The 13,642-nt window shown below is 46.1% G+C and overlaps 1 protein-coding gene across 5 annotated transcripts in view; it reads left to right on the forward strand.

Annotated features, from left to right (window-relative positions):
* Positions 1-13,642, forward strand: part of brinp1 (bone morphogenetic protein/retinoic acid inducible neural-specific 1) — a 405,294-nt gene that overhangs the window by 368,734 nt on the left and 22,918 nt on the right. For all 5 annotated transcript variants that reach the window (XM_038782650.1, XM_038782649.1, XM_038782646.1 and 2 more), the window contains one exon: positions 9,442-9,678. In XM_038782650.1, the coding sequence (XP_038638578.1) occupies positions 9,442-9,678 (237 nt within the window). The remainder of the gene's footprint in view (positions 1-9,441; positions 9,679-13,642) is intronic.

The raw sequence follows: 13,642 nt of genomic DNA on the forward strand, positions 1-13,642 counted from the left end.
CAGGGGTTATTTTCCTTAGAGCAGAGAAGGCTGAGGGGGGTCCTGATCGATGTGTACAAAAGAGACATAGGTAGGGTAGAGAGGAAGAATTTTTTCCTCTTAATAGAGGGGTCAATAGCCAGTGGGCACAGTGTGGCGACTGGGGGATTTTCACAGTAACTTCATTGCGGTGTGAATGTAAGCCTACTTGTGACACTAATAAAGATTATTGTTATTATATTTCCTTCCTTAAGTAAATCAGATGGGTTTTTACAACAATCAGCAATGGTTTAATTAATTCCAGACTTTTAGTTATTGACTTCAAATTTCACCATCTGCCATGCCAGGATTTGAACCCATGCCCCAAGAACATTATTGTGCATCTCTGGATTACCAGTCCTGTGACAAAATCACTGTGCCACCACTTCCCTTCTGTGTGGAACTGAGGAATTGAAAGTAACAGAGCAGGAGGACAAATGATACTGAACATAAATTAGAAAAGAAGGAACTCTGTTGGTAATATTTTGAGGTGCACTGGAAAACAGGGTCTATGGGGTGCCAATTCAAAAACACCAAGTTAAAGCAAAAAGATCTCTGAAGTCATGTAGGACAGAAAATACTCAGGTTTTCTCCCTGGGTTTAAGCATCAAATTGTTACTAGTAGGAAAAACTAGAACCCGAGGGCATAGCCTCAGACTGAAGGGACGATCCTTTGAAACTGAGATGTAGAGGAATTTCTTCAGCCAGGGGCTGGTGAATCTATGGAACTCATGGCTGCAGAAGGCCGTGGAGGCCAAGCCACTGTGTCTTTGAGATAGATAGGTTCTTGATGAATAAGGGGATCAGGGGTTATAGGGAGAAGGAGGGAGAATGGGGATGAGAAACATATCAGCTATGATTGAATGGCAGAGCAGACTCAATTGGCCAAATGGCCTAATTCTGCTCCTATGTCTTATGGTCTTATGGTATTACTGTTTTAAAGTGCACTGGAAACAGGGCCTATGGGATGCCAATTCAAAAACACCCAGCGGAATTCTTTGTCAGCGAGATCCTCCGGTATGCCGGCAGCGCACCCAAGCCCACGGGTTTCCCGACAGCATGAGGTGACCACAATGGGAAACCCCATTGGTCGGCTGAGGGAACGGAGAATCCCGCTGCCGGCGGATGCGCGCTGCAACGGAAAACGCAGCTGGTGGACCAGAGAATGCCGCCTACCAAATTAGAAAACAAACTTTGAAGCCATGCAGTACTGAAAGGTCTCAGGTTTGGTACCTGGGTTTAAGCATTGAGTTCATCTATTGGTGTTGAGTAACTTTATTACAGTGACATTCATGCTCAAGGCTAGGATTTGCCTTTCCTGCTAGCAGTGAGCATGAGAAAATTTGGAGAGCCTTTGGGTTTTAATGACTCTCCAAATTTTCCCGACCCACCCCATAACGAAGCCCGCCGATGTCAGGGGCAGTAAACCTCGCCCTATGTCACCATTATAGTAACCCAGTTGTTGCAAGGCATAGACCTCCCTGAAATGAAAAACAGAGTGCTGAAAGTACCCAGCAGATATGGCAGCATCTCGGGGAGAGAGAGAAATAGAGTTAACGTTTGAAATCGAATCAGACACTTCTTTAGCGCTCCTCGAGTTTCCCGAAACCTGCCAGGGATATAAGAGTTAACAAACAAAAAGCGGAAAAATATAGAATCATTTAAAACCCGAGGCCTTTTGAAGTAATCTCATGTTTCATTTCTTGGCCGAACTGTTCACTATGTGAGCCTGAAAAATAAAAGCACTCCAATGCTGCCCTTCTGGCAAATCAAAATAATTATATTTTCCTACAAGCTTCCAGCTACTCTATTTCTTCAAAAGTTCTAATGCATACAGAGTGTTTAACACTCAGGAAAGTAATTTGCAAAGAAAAAGTACCGCCACCCAAGATAGACTACATGGCTGTGACCTCAAACATGGGTTCTGCTGACATGAGAGGGCAACATTTTAATTCACTCAAAACCCACAGTTCAAATCCACGATGAAACAAAGGAAAGGTTTCTCTTTCCCCCAGAGTTCCCTCCCTGAAGAAACTGATTTCCACTGAGGTACAATTTTCCAACCAACACTCCTTCATTATCTCATGTAAATGAGATGGGTTTCCTCCGGGTGCTCCGGTTCCCTCCCACAAGTCCCAAAAGATGTGTTTTTATGTAAATTTGGACATTCTGAATTCTCCCTCTGTGCACCCGAACAGGCGGCGGAAGGTGGCGACGAGGGGATTTTCACAGTAACTTCATTGCAGTGTTAATGTAAGATGACTTGTGACAATAAAGATTATTATTATTAGAAATGATCATCCTGGTGTTCAGCACAAGAGCTGTGCTGAGCTCTTCCCTTTCCTGAAACTGTCCAGTGTGTATCATTAAGTAGTGATCTGCAACAGTAATCTAGTCCGTGTTTCCAACTCCACCCCTTGCCCAACCCGACTCCCCACCCATACACAATCGAGGATGGTTGATGATAGATGCAGAGGCCCTACTGTTGCACCGTCGCCAACATTTTGGCATTGAGCCACATAGGACAAGTGACCAAAAGCTTAGTCAAAAAGCTAGGTTTCAACAACAACAACAAGTTGCATTTAAAAAGCACCTTGAACGTCGTCAAACATCCCAAGGCACTTCAGGCGAGTGGAATCGGACAAAATGCGACTAAAATCTGAGGCAAGACTCAGTACATAATGGATGGCTCACTCACTTACTAGATGGCAAGCTATCAGGCAAGGTGTGTGCCAGAGATTATTTGATGAGACGTCAGGTTCTTTGTCTCAGTTATTTTCCCTGACATCATCGGAAACATTTTTTAGTATAGAGTAGACCCTTAGCTCAGGACTGCCGAATCAATCCAGTTCTGGCAAAGGGTCTGAACATAACACATCAGCCTATCCTTCCTCTATTCACAACCCAGTGGAACTGTACAGAAGTTTCTGAATTCCGATGTTATGGGAAATATACCTCCGATGAGGTATATTTGGATGAAGAAAGCAAGTCGGCCATTGATTCTCACCCTTCCAAAATACCATTTTAGAGATTGTCTCAAAGGAGGAATGTGAATTAAGACAAAATGGAGGGGTTGAGGGAAAGAAATACCAAGCTTTGGGACCAGGCAGCTGAAAGAACAAGCACAAATGTGGAGCAATTAAAATTGGCATGCTCAAAAAGCCAGAATTGAATGTATGTTGATACCTTAGCGGGTGGGTGGGGCTGGAGAAGATTACAGAGAGGCGGGGGAGGGGGGGGGGAAGGGCCAAGGAGGTGACTGAGAAGAAGGATTTCAAAACGGAAGCATTACTTAATTGGAGCCCACTGTGAGTCAGTGAGCACATGAGGTGGTGAATGAACGGGACTTGATACGAGTTGGGACATGGACAAGGGAGCTTTGGATGACCTCCAGCTTACAAAAGTAGAATGTGAGAGAGAAACCAGGAGTGCATCAGGTTAGTTGGGTCTGGGGGCAACAAATGGAATAAATGAGGGTCTCAGCAACAGAAGAATTGAGCAATGCCATACAACATTGCAGGGGTGGAAATAGGTGGTCTTAGTGATGTCATAGGTATATCAGAGGTAATTGAGTCAGGTTGGGGGGGTGGGGGGTTGGCAGGAGTCAGCAGTGAAGGAGGCGAGTTTGTGGCGTGGACCAAAATGACTTCAGTCTTCCCAATATTCAATTGGCAAAAGGAAATGGGTATTGCAAATCTGAACTAAAAATAGAGAATGCTCGAAAATACTCAGCAAGTCAGGTAAAAAAAATATCAGGAAAGAAAAACTGAGTTAATTTGGAGGGGCGGCGGGAGAGGGAGGTTTGTGGAGGTAGGCGAGAGGTTGAATTTTTAAATTCCTCAAACTTGAGACAAACTCATCTCCACCTGCCCACTCCCGTTTGTAAATAAGCTGGGTGACCAACCTCCCCATAGAACGTGGGTTGGACTAGAAAAAAATTCAAAGTTTTCCAGTGAAGCCCGAAGCAAGCTGGAGGGGCAGCATCTCATCCTCCCTCAGGACTCAACGTTGAGTTCAACAACTTTAGACTGTGACCTTTCTCCTCCATTTCAATCTCCTTTTTAAACGTTTATGTCATGGGTTTTGTTGTCTCAATAAACCCTTCCCCCGCTTTGCCACCTCACTCCACTCCCTTCCAGGCCAGCTGTCTCTTAAATTTTCCCCAATCTCTCAAAGCTCTCACTAATCACAATGGGATTTCCCATTGACAGCACCCCTCGTTGCAGGGAAACCCGTGCGCCTGGCGTGGGACCGGAATTTCCCACCGACTTGAACAGCCAGTAAATCCCGTCTGTTAACTCTTTTTCTGTCACCTTACCAATGCTGCCAGACCTGCTGTGTTTTTCCAGCATTCTCTCTGTTTTTGTTACTAATTCCTGTCATTTCCTGTATATTGATATGGTCTAATTTCTCTAAAGCCTGATACGTGTTAAGGTGTAGTACCAAATCTCATGGGCAGACTAAGTGCTGCATCCAGCGTGGGGACAGTGCCGTTTGACACCCGAATAAACGATGCAACAGCTGCACCGATCCTCCGCCTGGTGGGGGGTTAGCAGCCGCACAACATAAAGCAGCGAATACCTGCTGGAGAATTGCCGGGTCAGTGGCCGCACATGCGCACACTGATAGCCTGCGGCGGCCGTGCCATACAACATGGTGCTGGCCGCACGCGGACCCAGCCTGCCAAATAAAGCCCCCCCTGCCAACGGAAGGCCTCCCCCTCTGACTGTGGCGGCATTGGACTCATTCCCCCGCCGCCACGTGGGGTTCACGAAAAAAAAACATATGTGATCCGCGCCATCGATAACTTGGCCCATCAGGGGCGGAGCATCGGGGGAGGTTTTAAGGGGGCGGAGCATCGGGAAAACAGCCCCGTCCGCGATTTTGGTGCAAACTGGGATCCCCGGCCAATCGCAAACCCGATTTCGCGTCGCTGACCGGTGAATCCTGCCCCATATTTTCAATAACTTTCTTAATGTCATCTATCAAGCCCTGAACCCACGTGTCACCGGCTCTCCCCCTAAGTTGTGAGTCAATCATATTAATGATTTTTAACCCCTCTACTTTAACTTCCCCTGATCTTCTATCACTGCAACTTTCTTTGGTTCCCTCTATTGTGAATCGCAGTCCACCGGCTTCTCAGGCATGAAAATCTTACATTTTTCCCCAACCAGTCAGTAAGGTCAGGATGAAGTTGGTGCAATTGTAGGTCGCCTGCAGCATAACCATTGGTAACATCATGTAATATCACTTTGAGTTTCCCACTACAAATTATCCCATTCGGGGGCTGTGACATGGTGGCTGGGCACAGAGCTGGTTTCTGAGAGCTGCAAGTTGACAAATTAAATTTGTACTGCTGTAACCAAGTTTAATAACATCTGTACAATGCTCTTGATAATGTTACCCCTCTGCTCACATTTCCCAGATAAATGGGGGTAAATTAATCCATCCTGTCATAATGTTCTCATAATGTTGGCCACAGATGACAGAATTGACCCCACGCCCAACCTTTTGTGTCCACATTTCCAGCCGTGTCATTTGCGTGAAAGATTGGAACAATGTTACCTGAGTCAGCATGTCCCCTTTTAGATAATATAACCTGAGTAACACGATAACTACAGGTAGTAATTTCTGTCAGAAATTCTAGGGGCAACAGGATGGCACAGTAGTTTGCATTGCAGGGCAGCACGGTAGCATAGTGGTTAGCACAATTGCTTCACAGCTCCAGGGTCCGAGGTTCGATTCCTGGCTTACGTCACTATCTGTGTGGAGTCTGCACGTTCTCCCCGTGTCTGCGTGGGTTTCCTCCGAGTGCTCATGTTTCCTCCCACAGTCCAAAGATGTGCAGGTTAGGTGGATTGGCCATGCTAAATTGCCCTTAGTGTCCAAAATTGCCCTTTGTGTCGAGTGGGGTTACTGGGTTATGGGGATAGGGTGGAGTTGTGGGCTTGGGTCGGGTGCTCTTTCCAAGAGCCGGTGCAGACTCGATGGGTCGAATAGCCTCCTTCTGAACTCTAAGTTCTATGATCTATGATCTGTGCTGCCTCACAGCATCGAGGTCCCGGATTTGGTCCCGGCCCCGGGACACTGACCGTGCGGAGTTTGCTTCTCTCTGTGTCTGCATGGGTCTCACCCCCATAACTCAAAAAGATTTGCAGGGTAGATGAATTGGCCACGCTAAATTGCCCTTTAATTGGGAAAAAAAAGAATTGGGAACTCTAAATAAAAAAACCTGTCAGAAATTCCAACGCTTGGTTTCTTTATCCATTCTCTACTCCCTCCTTTATGGAGCTGCAGATACTGTCCTGGATGCAGACAGGTGGCTTTACTGATGTTCATGGTTGGCGCTTACCCAGCTGCTGTTATTATTGACTGCTGCTGCTGTCCTCCAGATTTTCATTGCTCTCAGGATTTATCTGAAGCAAAATGGTTAATGGAGATGCTGGCTGCTTTCCTGCTGACAGAAAAATAGGGTGGCTGTTTTTTGGCCATTCACTCTGGCGGGGTCTTATGGTCTGCCGCAGTTTGCGCAGCGTCGAGGGGTGCGTTCAGTGGGAAACACGAGGGGACCAAACGATCCTGCCGCCAGCCACTGGAGGCCTGCCCTCCGCATCTGCAGAACACATGGATGGCAGGAACATTCTGTGAGATAAGGTTCACCTGTGACTACAGCTTCCAAATCTCCACATGTGTCATGAGTCATTATCACCCAGTAAGCTACTTTCCATCGATGGGTAGAACCAGATCATTCTACTGCTCCCATAACCATTATCCCTTACTTCTGGCATGCCCTGGGGGAACCTCTCCCCCTCACTTCTTTCGCAGTCTGCAACCCCCCTGGTTCGACCCCAACTCAGACCTCAATTCCTTAAGCTGTCCACACAACTGTACACCACATCTTCTTATCCTATCTTTCAATGGCCCAATATCTTCATTCCCAGGCAGTTCCCTTGTGAGACGCACAACTCTGTATGTGGTTGTTGCATTACTCCTGTGGTCATGTAGCTCACAGACGCATTAATATAGTCACTAACGCATCCTCCCATGCTTTTCCCAATTCTCCATTTACCTGAATCCATCTTGCAGTGAATTGTTGTTACATTTTCTTTCTGTCCTCCTTGAACTTTATGTTAATGAATTCTCCGGCCATTGCAATTCTTTTTTTCCCACTGGCAGCATGCCCGCGCCCCTGGCTTTCATGGCAGCACAGGTGTGACTTCAATGGGAAATCCCACTGACAAGTGGGAAGAGTAGAGAAACCCACTCCCAGCGAATGCTGCGCTGCTGAGTAATATGCGGCTGGGGGACCAGAGAATCCAGCCCTCTGTCTGGCCATGATCACCTTATTGAATTTGTGCCAATTACAGTCACTGGCTTTTCTCACTGCACTGGGAAACGGTCAACCTTTTTTTACTGCGCTGGTTTTCTCACTACACTTGGAAACAGTCAATACTATTTCACTGCCCTGATTTGTCTCACTACTCTGGGAAACGGCCAATACTATTTCACTGCCCTGATTTTTCTCACTACACTGGGAAACGGCCAATACTATTTCACTGCACTGGTTTTTCTCACTACACTGGGAAACGGACAATACTGTTTCACTGCGCTGGTTTTTCTCACTACATTAGACACGAGGAAATGGTCAATCCCGTTTTAACACACCGATTTTCCTCAGTACTTCATTTTACCCTGGAAACAATTACAATTATCCCTTACTTCTTATTTAACCAAGGAACCAAATGATGTTTGTGGCACCATGCTATTTATGGTTAGTACCAGAGACTTGTATGCTGGTTTGGATGCTCAAACCACCCACCGGCTTCTCGACTCGAATGCTGACTGCCCAATCTAATTCAATCCAATGCCGATATCTGATATTATGAGGATCGTGCCTTAAAACCCCTCCAAATCTCCTGCCCCTTTCCTTAAATTTATGCTGCCTGGTGATTGACCGCACTTCTCAGGGGGAATGTTTCTCCCCATCTACCCTCCATATGCCCCTCATCATTTTGTACACCTCAATCAGGTCCTCCTTCAGCCTTCTCTGCTCTAAGGAAAAAAAAGGCAGCCTACCCAGCGTATTGCAGACCTGGGTCAAGCAAACTCCAAACATTACCTGAAAACCTAAATAAATGATACTGCACAGTAATATCCAACTCATTGGATTTGCTGACCCTTCCTGCTGGTGAGATCTTCTGGTCCCCGCTGAAGGAGAACCCCTGCTTCAGGTTCACTGGTAGCGGGACGGGGTACCTCGCAAAACATTGTGGACATCGGTGGGATCGGAAGACCCGTCCGACGGCCAAAGGTAAGCCGTTCCGCCACCGGGGAACCCTCTGCAGAGGGGGGGAGAGTGGGAGGAGGGGACCTGCCCATTGTATCAAAGTGTCCAGTGAGTGTGTCCAGATTAACCTGTACGGTTCAACCACAATTCTTACATTTCTCTCAGATTAAGTTCTTTCTGATCTTCAGCAGCATTTGGTTGTCATTGTTGGGTGAGTTGAGAATTACATTTTAAGGAATGGGTGATAAGAATGGAAGAAACATTGGAGGATACAGTTAAATGAAAATGAAAGTCACTTATTGTCACGAGTAGGCTTCAATGAAGTTACTGTGAAAAGCCCCTAGTCGCCACATTCCGGCGCCTGTCCGAGGAGGCTGGTACGGGAATCGAACCGTGCTGCTGGCCTGCTTGGTCTGCTTTAAAAGCCAGCGATTTAGCTGAGTGAGCTAAACCAGCCCCTAGTGAAGACACATAGATCCCAAAATCAGCAAAGGCTGTTCCTTCTCATGCCTCACTGGAGGTTGCTGCACATTGTTTACGCTTCTGGGAGCAGCTAACAAAGAGAGTTTACTGTCATCCTCATCAGCCTTAACACAGCAAATTCTTGTTGCCGACCATTCCTCCATTATTGAGGCAACTGGCCATTCCTTCCCACACCTGCAGCTTCTTAGTTTTGTCGCAACATATGCATCTTGTTCAAACTATCTTTGAGCGAGAGAGAGATTAATGCGACATATTAAAATTTCCCAGTTGTTTAGTCCTTCTGAATACAGCACGCTAACAGGAGAAAGCACTGCAGGAACTCAAACTGTAATAGTGCTCCAATCACGAGCCAGATTTTTACAAACATAAATAAGCGCCCCCTTACCAAGCGCCGTCTTCCTGCGAGCTCAAATTAATCTTGTGCAGATTTAATTTCCCTGTTCTGCAGCCATTTGTTTCCTGAAATACTCAGTCCTTTTGTGGAACCTAATTGCTCTGAAGAATTGTGCTGTGAAAGAAGATGAAGTATTGTTTTTGAGTGCTGCACTGCAAGCCTTGCATCGCGAAGCTGACCTGCGCATTTGTATTCTGGTGATGGGGACTGAATTTAAATAAAATCAATAAAGCTTTCCCTGTGCTTTCTGTTTCTGCAGGTCTCCAGGTTGTTCTTCCTGATTACCTGAGGGAGAAGTTTGTGCAGTCAGCTCTGAGCTACATTATGTGCAATGGAGAGGGTGAATACATCTGCAGGAACAGCCAGTGCGCTTGTCAATGTGCAATGGAATTTCCACAGTGCAACTGTCCTATCACTGACATAAAGCTCATGGAAAATACACTGGCAGGACTTTCCGACGCCTGGAACGCGGCTTATAAAGGTTTTGAAACTTCAGGTAAATGAAACAAATAGTGAGAGCCTGCCTAGGATACAAAATGCACATTTTGAAAAACTGCATGTCGCACATCTCAGAGGGGCAAGAGCTAGTCGAACGAAGACACTTTCCAGATTCTCACACTGGCAATTCTTTCTGCATTTGCTGCAAGAGTTTGCTTTTGCACCTCACTTACTTGAATGTCACAGTAATCTCACTAATGTCACAGTAGCCAGCAGACAGAAAGGTGTGGAAGCTGTGACATTTCTGGATTCGTTCCAAGAAACAAGCCTTTGCAAGAAAAAAAATCTCTAAGTAAGTGGCAGAGCCTTTCATTTAATGACCACTGTGATTGATTTTTGTCTTTTTGTTCCGTTTCAAATGATGTATTGGCTTCAAAGTGCAGTTCACAAATTGAGCAAAGGCTGACGTTCCCTCGTGACTTGGTAGTAAATGCACCAAGTTCAATCCCTTGTCTATCCTGATTGGACTTGGGGCAGCAATTGAAATCCCACAGTTGATCATGACACTCTATTCAGTGGCGGGAATAATCAGCCATGTTTCCTGCCCGGCCATCATCCCGTGATCCCCTAGAAAGGGTGCATTAAATGGATCCCAAGCCATTATATAGTGTTCTATATGTCTGCCCCCTGCCCACGAACCCAGTGCCTCAGCCTCGCTCTATAAGTGCTCTATGTATTTAATTTAACAATGTAGATCGTAATAACATACCATTAACAGGGCACCAATGCAGTTATCAGGCTTGTATGGGATGGGACCTGCCTTTGATGTCCTCTTCCGTATTTGTATATCTTGCCAACATGCATTACATACTCATGGGTATTTGGAAGGGGAACGGACTGGCCATAACTCCTCCATGTGAAGGAGAGCAAGATAAGAAAACGAGAGAGGCATCTCATTTTATTTCCATTATGGATAACGTTGACATAAGTCGCTTATGTCATCAATGCTGATAATTCATTGGCATCTTACATTCATATTCTTTATTGTGCAGAGGTGTGGTGTCCCATTAGGCAGTTACGAATTTGATGATTATTTTACTGCAACTACAGAGTTATGAATAGATTCTGATGCCGCAGGTCACTTGTTCTGACAGCTTTTTTGTTCAACAATGAATTCAGAAATTGTAAGCAGAATAAATCCAAACATTTGATACCCTGCATTGTGAACCGTGGTGGGACAGGAAAACCTACCCATGGTTAGTTCCCCACCTGGGCTTGGCCTCGGACATGAGTGTTTCTTTATAACCACCTTGTCTACTTTTCACTTGTCCCCAAAAGCTTCATCAATTCTCCTCAAAATCCACTTCTTTACACATGTGGCACGGTGGAACAATGGTTAGCACTGCTGCTTCACAGCGTCAGAAAGGGTTCGCTTCCGGCCTTGGGTGACGGTCTCTGTGGATTTTGCTGTGTGGATTTTGCACTTTTTCCTCGTGTCTGCATGGGTTTCCTCCGGGTGCCCTAGTTTCCTCCCACAGTCCAAAGGTTGCAGGTTAGGTGGATTGGCCATGCTAAATTACGCCTTAGCATCCAAAGGTTAGGTGGCACTACGGGAATAGGGTGGGGGAGTGGGCCTCTATAGGATTCTCTATCGGAGGATTGGCGCAGACTCGAATGGGTCGAATGGCCTCCTTCTGCACTGTAGGGATTCGATGCCTGTATTCACTTCCGCAAGCTGTTGCCATTTTCTTCCTTGGGATTATTAGTGTTCAAAGAAAAACACACTGTAAATAGAGTAAAGAAGAAACTTGCAATTATGTGTAGCCTTTCATGATCTTGGAATATTTCAAAACACTCTGCAGTCAATTAAATACTTTGGACAAGTCATTACTGCTGTGACTCTGTGTGCATGCAGCTGGATCCTAAAAAAGAGATAATGGTCTGGATTATTCCGCGCCACCTGCCGCAGGATCGCTACGGTGGGACGCGGACCATGTAAAGGTGCATTGACCTTGGGTGGGAATTTTGTGTCGCCGGCAGGCGCGGCCGTAGATTCCCACCCAAAATATGCAGGATTTTCCAAGCAACCCGCCTTACGTTTCATGATAGTGGAGCCGATCGGTCATTGGCTGGGGTCGGGATCTTCTGGTCAAGTCATTATCAAAGGGTTTTCCCCTCAAATGCATCCCACACTGCTGGGGCGGGACTGGGAGATTCCGTCGGTCAATCACTCAGAACTCTGTATGTAGTGAGTGTTGGTTCAGGGATAAGGACTGGTTAGGCCACTGGACCGTCTTCCCCAGCTCTAAAACTACATCTACATTAAAATCAATTGCCATGGCTTAAAGTCTCATCTCAAATATGACACTTCAGACAGTCCAGCACTCTCTCGGTATTACACTGAAATATCAGCCTGCATTGTGCGCTCACGCCTCCGGAGTGGATCTTGACTCAACCTCCTAACAGGAGCTACCCCCTCCTCAAGCCACAGTTGACACCAGTGAAAGCTGCGGTTGAGCTGATCAGCAAGAGACTGATAGTCCCAGAAAGATGGCAAGGGAAGTGCAGGCATCCAAAGATGTGCAGGTTAGGTGGATTGGGCATGCTAAATTGGCCTTAGTGTCCAAAAAAGGTTGGGTGTGGTTACTGGGTAACGGGGATAGAGTGGAAGTGTCGGCTTAAGTAGGGTGCTCTTTACAAGGGCCGGTGCAGACTCGATGGACCGAATGGCCTCCTTCTGCACTGATTCTATAATTCTATGGTTCTGTGATGAAGTGCCCGGCCATGAATGCTCTCATGCTCTCTAATTGCAGACAAAGGATGATCGAAATCTGGAAGCACAGTATAGTATATCCAGCTGTCGGAAAACTGGACATATTTAGAGTATGCCATACGTCAATTTTAATAGTGTAAAATAAAATAAAAAATTACCTGGACAATTTGGCTAGGTGCTGCATTTACACAGTGTGGCGCCAGACCAATTATCCCCTTCGTCACTTGCAAGTTGACCTATTCGCAAGCTTTGAGTGATCCTTGACCCACCCAACTTAACCCAAATGGCCTGACCCAAAATCTGGCAAGATCTGAAATCCAGCATGGCCTCAGTCCCAAGGTGACCGGTTTTAGGACACTGATAGTCTGTGCTCCTAAATGCCCAGTCATGGCTCGTGTCAGGCAAACCTTGGAGAGAAACAAAATAGCTGAAACTACTGGCTCTGCAACAAGCCAGTTGGAATTTGTGTCTTACGTCTTAAATTGTCAACATACATCATAGCATTTGAGATTTCGCATTGGAAGGTGGCTGCCAGTGAAGACAGACCTCTACCAGGGTGAACAGCTATTATGCCTATTGCTGCAGTTCACTGTAAGTGATGTCAGATAATGAGGGTTGAAGGTTCTAATGGAGTCTTGATTAAGTCCACCTCAGCAAATTGTCAATAAATATTCATTATTTTGTAACGCGTTGTGATAATCGTATATCTGCCGCAACATAGAGATTGCACTTAACACTTGCAGTTGCTTTGGCATGATGATAAGGTTTTAAAATAAGCCTGGAATATGTGCCACTCCTATGATTGGCATGATGTTAACATGCTATGACAAATTCTAGAAATTGGCTACATTTACGACGTAACCTTGATTTGCATTCCGACACCATAGCTTTGCAGCAAAAAGTCACAGCATGAAAATGCCAATTCCTGAGTAAGGCAACATCCTCAGCACTGTGTTTAAAATCAACACATTTCAGAATTAGAAAAGTAGGCCAGAGTGTTCCAGCCGTTCCTGCCGGCAGGACCTTCCAGTCCTGACAACGGCAAAGCCCCGTGGTGGAGGGATGGGTGGACTGTGCATACAGCAGGAAAACTGGTTGACAACTGCGGGACCAGAAGATCCTGCTGCTGGCCAATGGTGGGTGCTGCTGGAGAGACCAGGGGGGGTGCGTTTGGCGTGTGCAAAATCCCGTACATAAGATAGACATTCTCGTGGGTCACTGAAGAACTTTCCATTTAATGTCCGCCTGT

The sequence above is a fragment of the Scyliorhinus canicula genome, chromosome 21, assembly GCF_902713615.1.
Source record: "Scyliorhinus canicula chromosome 21, sScyCan1.1, whole genome shotgun sequence".
Lineage (NCBI taxonomy): Eukaryota > Metazoa > Chordata > Chondrichthyes > Carcharhiniformes > Scyliorhinidae > Scyliorhinus > Scyliorhinus canicula.